Raw genomic sequence first — 10205 nt, 5'->3', positions numbered from 1 at the left:
GGGGTACTGGCACCCGCAGGCCCCACTCTGGCAACCCCTGAGGAGTGACAAATCCAGAAAACATTCCAATTAAAGCAATTAAAACATTATTTTATTGGTATTTAATCTTCATCAACAATAACCAGAACAAAAGAATAACTACAATAGGGTTAGAGGGTGGTGCTGATAGCACCAAGGCTGCAGGTTTGATCCCCGCAAGGGACAGCTGCATATTCCTGCATTGCAGGGGGTTGGACTAGATGATCCTCAGGGTCCCTTCCAACTCTATGATTCTATGATCTATGATCTATGATCAGGAAGAACTTTCTGACTGTAAGAGTTGTTCGATAGTGGAACGGTCTCCCTCAGGAGGTGGTGGGCTTCTTCCTTGGAGGTTTTTTGAGCAGAGGTTGGGTGGCCATCTGTCACGGATGCTTTAGCTGAGATTCAGGGGGTTATACTAGACAGTGGCGTAGCGTGGGGGGTGCAGGGGGGGCTGGCCGCACCAGGCACAACATCTGGGGGTTAGGGTTAGGGGGCGCAAATCCACAGGTTAGGGGGTGCAAATTACTTGCCTTGCCCCGGGTGCTGACAACCCACGCTACGCCACTGATACTAGATAACACTCGGGGGGGGGGTCCCTTCCAACTCTACAGTTACAGGGTTCTATGCTTATTCAAAGGTTAACTTAAATTTGTCACTTCCAGTTCCCTTACATGGGCTGTGTTTTGGTATTGAAAGTAAAGAACAGCTAAATGAGCAAGTGAGGACGCAAAATTCATAGCTGTCCCTTAGCCCTGGTGGTTTTTTGGATATGCCGCTGGCGGATTATGTCCAAATTATACAGAGTTTGTGAAAATAATGAAATTGTTCCAAATTGAAAAAAATTAATAAAACATTTTTTAGAAGGCCATTACAGGAACAGGGTGGTGTTGTTGTTTGCCGTAATGTTTCTAGTAAATAGAAGTCAAGCACGGAGATGTGGTTTGGGGGTAAGAAATGTTAACTGTCGGCTTCAAAGCCAAAGCAATACAATGGCCATCGGAAGGGGGTTGTGGGACCAGTAAGTTCAGGGCTAAAGTTAACCAGCAAGATGCACTTTGACTTTGCAGGTCCCACCTTCTGATTCTGGTTTTAACATTGCACTTGTGAGGGCTCCCTTGGACAAGAAACAAGGACACCAGCCAGGAATACCAGAGCAAAACAGCAGCCAGTAGGCTTGGTCTTCATTGAAGACTATTGTGACAGGACTCCCACCTGCCACAAGGTGGAACAAAATGGAAGCCCCAAACAAAAGAGCCCCCAGACTTTTCTTAGCTGCTAATCCCCATGTTACACCCCCCCAAACTACATCACTCATACATCACAGTTACATCATGGAAGGGGAGGTCTGGTGGCAGTAATCTGAGCATCCTGGACCCTGCCCCATGGTTCTCCTTGCCCTCCACCAAACACCCATCAAGTGTAAGAAAAAAGATATTTACATTTCCCTGTTTCCCAGCCAAGTTATAATCACACCCTTTTGTCTTCATCTGGGTTTGTTATTTCTGGATTCCAGGGATTATCACTCAGGCAGAGGGGCTGCTGAGTAGCTGAGCTCACATGTCTATATGAATTTCTGAAGTTTTCCCTGTGAGCCAGTACATTTATCAGTGAATTCTTACATTTGGTATTGTGCAGCAGAGACCCTTTGAATAGATAGGAAGAAACTGTGATGAAGTGTTTTGTGGGGACAAATCACAAAAGTCACAAAAGCGATTGTGCTGATTTTGGTAGTGGGCTGCATGTGCATGATTTCTGCTGGAGGGGCAACCCCCCCCCAACCTATACATAAATTCCTGCACCACATTTTAATATTGCAGCAACTGCTTAATGCACAGGTCAACGAGGTGCAGGGGCCCTGCCGCTTTTGGCAACGAGGCGCCTTCAAAAGGAGGAGCTACAAATCTCAATCAAACCTACTGGGTGCGTTTTAAAACGATTCCGGAGGGGTGGTAGGCGTGAAAGGGTTAAGGGTAAAAAAAAAAAGATAAAGCGCGCCTCGCTTCCTAGAGCGGCCCTGAGAATGAGTGGGCCCGTGGGTGTGCGCCGATTCGTGCTGAAGGTTCCTTCCTGTTCCGCCTTCTGGCCCCGCCCTCCCGCTGTTGGCAGAAGTGGCACCTGGAGTCCAGCTGCAGCAGCGACCTTGCAGGGGTCGCCCTCAAAGGAGGTGAGAGATGCGCGGAGCCTCCCTTCTCAGCCGGGTGGAAGGCGAATTCAGCACATATTTTTTCAGGCCGAGGTAAACAGTGGAGCTTTTTATTTTGCAGTTTCCCCTTAGTTTGGAGTTCCAAAAGGACCTGCAAGATTCAGTTGGTTGGTTGAAAGCCACTGCGGTGGGTGGGTGGGTGGACAACACTCCTTCTCACCCCACACCGTTTCCCTATCTTTTTAAAGCTAGGGTGGGATGGGGTGCTAATAATAATAACAATAATAATAATATTTTATTTATATCCCACGCTCCCCAGCCGAAGCCGGGCTCAGAGCGGCTAACAACAGTAAAAGTAACACAGTTTACATAAAATCACCGTCAATTTATAGAAATGCATTCTAAAATCAATTCATTCTAAAATCAATTCAGAATCAAATTAGGAGTGTAACTTTGGAACCACAGAATTGTTGAATTGGAAGAGGCCCTGAGGGTCATCCAGTCCAACACCCAGCAATGCAGTAATCTTTTTGGCCAACGTGGGGCTCGAATCCACAACCCTATACCGATTGTTTTTTAGACCATCTAGCTGAGCTGGCTGTAGCTCTCGTGAGGTTTCGGGCAGGAGAAATTTCCAGCCTTTAACATGGAGATGCCGGGGACTGAACCTGACAGTTATTGATGACTATGCTTGGCTATGCTTGGAGGAAATAATGCTTCTGAATACCAGTTGCTGGAAACCGCAGGAGATGATCGTGCCCTTGTGCTCTGATCCTGCTTGCAGGTTCATCTTATTTCAACATCCTCAGAGCCTCCCTCAGAGTGGAGACCTGGAGAAGGACCTTAGAAGGAGATCTAAAGGTCTGGGTAGGTTCATATCAGGAGAGACATTCCAGAACATACTGGGTTCCTGAGCTGCATCAGCGTGTAAGAAATCTGAGTTTGTAAGAAATCTTTTATAAAAAAACATTTACAATATACAGTGGAGCTGTTTGCAGAAGTATTTTATATTCATTATGAGCAAGAGAGAAGGCTAAGGGATGTCTAGCAGCTCCCCCTCTAGAGCCCGGAGGGGGGAGAGTGCGGTCTCCAAAGGCCGATTGATTGCCAAATGACTGATATTTGTAGAACACAGTTTAATATTGCAAACAGTTTTGCCTAATAACTTAGTTTGGAAGATACTGGTTTGATAAAGCTCAAAAGGAAGGTTTGGACAATTATAAAAAAAAACATTTGTTTTCAAATAGGGGCAAAAATGTGCTGAGGCTTTTCTTTTTCTCACAAACAGGGAGAATTGAGCTTGTCCTGAGCCTATGGCATCACTGCCATTCCTTTCCAAAACTGTGACACTGCAGAAGGTCGCATCTGTGGCATCAGATCAGCCTGTTGAATGAGCATCAGGGTGAGCATCAAACTCATGGGCTGTGGGACGGCGAAGACTTCATGGTGGGCTCTTCTGAGAGCAGCTGTAAGCCTGAGCTGGCGTTTGGAAACTGGAAGGGAGACAACAGTTGACTTCAGAGATGTCTCTTGTGGAAAGAAAGAGGGTGTCAAAATGGGAGTCGGCAGGAAGCCAGGACCAAGATGTGCCTGAGAAGTCAAGAGCAAAGGTGGACGAGCTGGACCCAAAGGGCTGTGGGCCGGGGGACCGAGCAGAGGAAAAGCAAGAGGGGAAGGAAAACCCTCAAATTATCCAGTGTGGAGCCACTAAGGACTTGCTGAGATGGCCACCTCTCCCTCAGGTGAAGCAAGAAGCAGATGAAAAACTGATTGAGCACTGGGAAGCCCAGTGGCAAGAATTCTTGAAGGCCACACCATCCCTTCGCTCGACACTTGAAGACCCGCCGGCGTGTCCGCCGTGGAGCAACTCGATGGCCTTTTTTGCCTCCTTTGAGGGAGCAGCTACTGTTCGCCGCTGGGCTCGAGGAGAGTGGGTGACCCGTCTCTCACCTTCCTCCGGCAGAGAAGCAGACCGAGCTTCCAGCCCCCTGAATGTGGCCGAGGTGGGGTCCTCTGGGAAGGGTAGGGAAGACTTCATGGGGACAGAGATGCAGGACCCACAGCTGTGTCCGCAGAAGGCCCAGGGCCTCTGGGAGGTTTGCTGCCGACTCCGGGAGCTTTGCCAACAGTGGCTGATGCCCAAGACACCCATGGAGGAGCAGGTGCTGGAGCTGGTGATCCTGGAGCAGTTCCTCTCCATCTTGCCGCCGGACATGCAGAGCTGGGTCAGGGAGCGCTGCCCGGCAGCGTGTGCCCAGGCAGTGGCCCTGGCTGAGGCTTTCCTGTTGAGGTGTCAAGAGGCCAAGAAGCAGCAGCGTGAGGTGAGCATCTCTTTTTTTATTATTTTTATTGGTTTTCACATATTACATTACAATACAGATTTACCAAAGCCAACACCATTTCCTCCCCATCCCCCCATACATTTACGTTTCTATTTCCTCAATCCATCATATTATTCTTTACTCCTTCCTCCCACTTCCCTCCGCCCCCACTCGATTTCCTCCACATTATACAATTTACAATAATCTTTGCATTCTACAATCTTCTCAAATCACCTATATATTCTTATTATCTTTCCTTACTAATTTTTTCTTCCATCCAGTATTTCACATTTTAATCTAGGCATATTAGCATATCTTTTTTTGAGCAATATTTTGCCATATATTCATCAAAACATTTCCACTCCTCTTTTAATTTTTGATTTGACTGATTTCTTATTATAGCAGTTAATTTTGCCAAAATTAAATATTCATTTAGTTTACAAATCCAGTCCTCCTTTGTGGCTATGGTTTTTGACTTCCCTGAGGTGAGCATCTTTTGCCCCAATGGAGGGAGGACTGGCGTGGATTGCAGACCAGATCTGAAGTGTCAGAAGGCAGACTTCTGGTGGGAGAGAGCAAGGATGGGTTCTGAGATGATGTGTGTGTGTGTGTGTGTCCCCATCTCCCTGCAACTGGAAGGGCCATAGCTCAAAGGCAGTACATCTACTTTGCATGCGGAAGGTTCCAGGTTCAATCCTCAGCATTGCTGGGAATGTATCCCAACTCCAACCTTGCAGAGCCACTTGCAGGTAGAAAATAGTGCAGGTAAACTGTTTCAGCAGGGGGCCAGTCCAATGTCCCTCAGACCTTGTGGGGGGCCAGACTATATTTTTTTTTGGGGGGGGGGAGAACGAATTCCTATGCCCCACAAATAACCGAGAGATGCATTTTAAATAAAAGCACACATTCTACTCATGTAAAAACACCAGGCAGGCTGATTCCCGGACTGTCTGCGGGCCAGACTGAGAAGGCGATTGGGCCGGATCTGGCCCCCGGGCCTTAGTTTGGCCTACCCATGAGATAGACAATACTGAGCTAGGTGGACCAGCAATTGCGTGGCTCAAGATAATGTAGCTTCAAACATTATTTCATATTCTATGCTACTTTACCTGTCTAGATCTACTTTATTTGTAAAGGTAAAAGGACCCCTGGACAGTTAAGTCCAGTCAAAGGCAACTATGGGGTTGCGGCTCTCATCTTGCTTTCAGGCCGAGGGAGGCAGCATTTGTCTGCAGACAGCTTTCTGAGTTAGGTGACCAGAATGACTAAACCACTTCTGGCACAACAGAACACTGTGACAGGTACCAGAGCGCACGGAAACACCGTCTACCTTCCCACCAGGGCGGTACCTATTTATCTACTTGCACTTTGATGTGCTTTTGAACTGCTAGGTTGGCAGAAGCTGGGACCGAGCAATGGGAGCTCACCCCGTCTCAGGGATTCAAACCTCCAACCTTCCGATTGGCAAGCCCAAAAAGCTCAGTGGTTAAGACCACAGCGTACAAGAGTTACTTCCTACATAAGGAAAACAAGTGAGGCAGAGCTACAATGCACAGAGTGGTTTGAATATCAGTCCCTCTTTTTGTAGCTGTTTGATGACAATAGAGGGTTTCTTAACAATACTCAGCACCCCCAGCAAACTACAGTTCCCTGGATGCTTTGGGGGAAGCGCTGACTGTTTGACGTCATATAATTCTGCGTACAGATGCGCCAGAGTGCAGTGTGTGTTGGAAACCAGCTATTAGACCCATTGCTGCCCTGCTAACCTGTAATGTTGCTCGCAAAGGCATTCACATGGGTGACTTTGGGAAGGGGCGCATGTCTCGGTATGTGTGCCGTCTGTGTGAGCGCACGGCATCCAGCCCTTGCCTGTAGCTTTTCCCTTTTCAGCCCCGCCCCCCTGCACTGATGCAAGACCTTCACTGCTGCTGTTGCAGGTCCCGGGGCCTCTGGAGACGACGGCTCTGAACTTCTCAACGGCCGAGGGGACGCTTTCCGACATCTGGCAGAAACACCTCAGCAGAGGGAGCAAGCTAGAGGCGGACAGAGATGCCGGCTTGCTGGGTAAGGAGAGAAACGTGTCATCGGCAGTAGACAGGAACATTAATAATGGGATTTCGGTGCTGGCTCTTTTTAAATAGGCAAGTTAAGTTTCTAGACCTTCATGCTGTCTTCTTTGGGACGTTATCGGGTTCTTCTTCCTGCCACTCGTTGGGAAAGGGGCTCTGGATTTTTATTTTTATTTTGTACTTCTGCAAACTTGGGTATATCCCCTCACTCCCAAGCATGCCAATACTTCCTTTAAGCATGGATCATTCACCTTTCATTCATTCCTTCATACGTATAGTGCGTTTCACCCAGACCCTTCCTGCCAAAGGAGCCAAAGGCAGGAAATAGCGAGTGATAAAAAAGATTTTTAAAAAATCATAGATAAGATAAAACTTTGTTCATATTAGCCAATGGCCATAGCAACAGAAAGGGACACAGTCATGGGGTGAGCTCCCGTTGCTCAATCCAGCTCCTGCCCACCTAGCAGTTTGAAAGCACATCAAAGTGCAAGTAGATAAATAGGTACAGCTCCGGCGGGAAGGTAAACGGCGTTTCCGTGCGCTGCTGTGGTTCGCCAGAAGCGGCTTAGTCATGCTGGACCGAGCAACGGGAGCTCACCCCATTGCAGGGATTCAAACTGCCGACCTTCTGATCGGCAAGCCCTAGGCTCAGTGGTTTAGATCACAACGCCACATGTTGCAGAATACATCCCCACAAAAAACCACTGCCCTGCCCAGGGCTGGGGAGCATCTCTCCTAGGCACAAGCTATGACTCACGTGCCGACTCCCTTTTATTTTTACCTTATTCCAGGTGGGTGGCGAAGCGAGGATGAGAAAAACCTCTTACTCAGAAGAAGCGAGCAGATGACGACACCGAGGCAGGCGAAGGAGAACGTGGTCCAATGTCCTAACCAGGGGGATGCCCTTAAGAATCTGGACAGGCCAGAGAGGAAGCAGGAGCCCCTAAGAGGGATCAAGCCCAATAGAATGTCCCGCTGCAGTGGAGAAAAGGACAGTGGCAACCTCAGCGTGGCTGGGACTCTGCAAGGACTTTCCAAGGGTGAAAGCAAGGACCTCTCGAGGGTGTGTCCCGACCACCCAGCGTCCGAGGAAGTGAACACCGACGTGAAAATATACAACTGCGCGGATTGTGGGAAGAGCTTTTCCCGCAGCTCGAACCTCATGAGCCACCAGAGGACCCACGCGGGAGACAAGCCGTACAAATGTTCGGACTGCGGGAAAGGCTTCACTCGCAGCTCGAACCTGATCAACCACCAGAGGACCCACACAGGAGAGAGGCCATACACATGTCTGGACTGCGGGGAGAGCTTTTCCCGAAGCTCGCAGCTCATCAGCCACCGCCGGATCCACACGGGTGAGAAGCCGTACCAGTGCGCCGAGTGCCGGAAGTCGTTCAGCTTGCGCTCGCTCCTGATCCGCCACCAGAAAATCCACACGGGCGAGAAGCCGTACCAGTGCGCCGAGTGCGGGAAGAGGTTCATCGAGAGCTCTGAGCTCATCACCCACGAGAGGACCCACACGGGCGAGAAGCCCTACAAGTGCGGCGTTTGCGGCATCAGCTTCTGCCAGAGCTCGAACCTCTTGGCGCACACCCGGACCCACACGGGGGAAAAGCCCTACCGGTGCGCCAGCTGCGGGAAGAGCTTCAGCCGCAGCTCGAACCTCATTGTTCACGAGAGGACGCACACGGGCGAGAAGCCCTACGAGTGCTCCTACTGCGGGAAAGGCTTCAGCCAGAACTCCCGTCTTCTCAGCCACAAGAGAATCCACACCAGGGAGGCCGTGTGAAAAGCGCTCGGCTCTCGAGAGAGAAAAAGCAAAGCCAGGCACGTTTCGGACAAATGGGGACGTCGAAAACTCCGGCTCTGTTAGGCGCAAGAATGTCTGTGCAGAACGGAAGCGGGGGAACCTCTGGGAGCTGCTGAACTAGAACTCCCATTGTCCGTTCTCCCTGGGGCGGATGGGAGTTGTAGCTCAGCACTGTTTAGAGCAGTTTCCCAAACTTGGGTTTCCTGCTGTTTTTGCACTACAACTCCCATCATCCCTAGCTAGCAGGGCCAGTGGTCAGGGACGATGGGAACTGTTGTCCAAAAACAGCTAGAGACCCTGGTTCAGAGGGCCGCTGTTCCTGATGCAGAAGGGCATGGAAAAGAATCAAAATAGTTTCCGGTGGCTGCAGGGAGAGATCGGGTGGGGATCTTGATGCTGCCGAAGCTGAGCTCTTGTGCAGACAGGCCTTCCTCTGCCTCGTCCCAAGGATCCTGGCTCCTCATCCCCAGATTGAGCCTGATCTGAGACTTACTCTGAAGCAGAGGTTTCCAGTCGCCCTCTGATGAGCACTCCCCGGACTGAGACATCTTACGAAACTCATATACCGTTTTGGAGTTCCTGCTTCCACCGGGTCGACGTTCAATGGTTATTTTATTTGCCCCAGTGGAGTTACTTGAAATCTGCTTATGGCTTTGCTTAATCTTTTTTGTTGCTGCTTTTGTCCTGAACGTGTTTGAATTGTTGCAGAGTTTGAGATACTTGAAACAATTTAATAAAATTCCAACGGAAAAAAGAGAATAAGAAATGTTTATAGTACATTACTTATTTCCCTCTCTCTCCTAGTCAATAATTTATTGATGTTGGATTAGGTTCAGGAAGAAGATGGGTGGCTCAACTAGAATTGGTCGGCTCCACTGGTCATTGGCTCTCCAGCGCCACCTACTGTTGGGCTCCCTGCCCTCCACCCTATCATTCTCTATGGACATCAGCCGCTGCTGCTCATCAACATTTCTCCCTTTTTTTTGCTTCCAATGATGGCCCTTTAAAAGGGTTAAAACCACAGAGCACTGATTCTCAGAGAAGCCAAGAAATTTGAAAAGGAGGAGGGGGGCGAATGCAAATACTGCAAAGTCCCTTCCTCCTCCAGCTCCTCCTTTATGGAGAAAGGCTAGCATTCTCATACTGTACAGGCGTCTACAACACCCACGAAAACAAACCCCATTATTCTGTTTTGCTACTGTTCCCCAACCATATGTCAGGAGTGCTCTGATGGTGTTTCCTGCTTGGCAGGGGGTTGGACTCGATGGCCCTTGTGGTCTCTTCCAACTCTATGATTCTATGAACCTCTTTCCCTTTTGTCTCTTATAACAGAGGGCATGCTCACAGATGCAGTTTGTGGATGAAATTCATTCTGCTATACAAGTCTCCAATTGTTGTAGTGTTTCATACAATTAAAAGCACCTCTATCTAAATAATTTTTAAAAGCTGCAGATGGCTGGTACTCTTCCTATTAACATGATAGCTTTCTTTGTTCAGTTAATTTGTTTAAAATAAAAGAAAATAATATATAAAATAATATAAAATAAAATATAAAATAATATATGCCCTAAAAGGCAGACTGAAATTTTTGATATTATGATATTTAACAAATGCATTTAAGTCCTGCCTGGGGTGCTAATGGTACGGTTCAGAAACAGCATGATAATATCTATAGCTTTTCTCGAAAAGTAATTGTTGTGTACTGAGTTGAATAGGATCCAAAATGCAGCAGTCTGATTGGTCCTAGAACAATAGGATTCAGAATGCAGCAGGCTGATTGGTCCACAGGAGCCACCCAACCCAGCTCCAGGTGGAAGTAAATCCGCAACCTGATTGGC

At 48.5% G+C, this 10205-nt stretch overlaps 1 protein-coding gene across 1 annotated transcript; it reads left to right on the top strand.

Moving 5' to 3' along the window:
* Nucleotides 1-2090: 2090 nt before the first annotated feature.
* Nucleotides 2091-9133, top strand: LOC309336715 (uncharacterized protein). Its single transcript, XM_081852929.1, has 5 exons — nt 2091-2188; nt 2977-3094; nt 3456-4488; nt 6426-6552; nt 7349-9133. Exons 3-5 carry the CDS (start codon nt 3691-3693, stop codon nt 8344-8346), a joined length of 1923 nt encoding a protein of 640 aa, XP_081709055.1. The 5' UTR covers nt 2091-2188; nt 2977-3094; nt 3456-3690; the 3' UTR covers nt 8347-9133.
* Nucleotides 9134-10205: the final 1072 nt, after the last annotated feature.

The sequence above is a fragment of the Podarcis erhardii genome (genome assembly GCF_964252035.2).
Source record: "Podarcis erhardii genome assembly, chromosome: 2".
Lineage (NCBI taxonomy): Eukaryota > Metazoa > Chordata > Lepidosauria > Squamata > Lacertidae > Podarcis > Podarcis erhardii.
This window is presented reverse-complemented; position numbering and strand designations above follow the sequence as displayed.

What these genes read in the sequence shown, in the direction of transcription:
- LOC309336715 (XM_081852929.1), top strand. Translation starts at nt 3,691, where the DNA reads ATGTCTCTTGTGGAAAGAAAGAGGGTGTCAAAATGGGAGTCGGCAGGA. An exon ending in CCAAGAAGCAGCAGCGTGAG is followed by an intron (nt 4,489 to 6,425) that starts GTGAGCATCTCT and finishes CTGCTGTTGCAG; the next exon opens with GTCCCGGGGCCTCTGGAGAC. An exon ending in CAGAGATGCCGGCTTGCTGG is followed by an intron (nt 6,553 to 7,348) that starts GTAAGGAGAGAA and finishes ACCTTATTCCAG; the next exon opens with GTGGGTGGCGAAGCGAGGAT.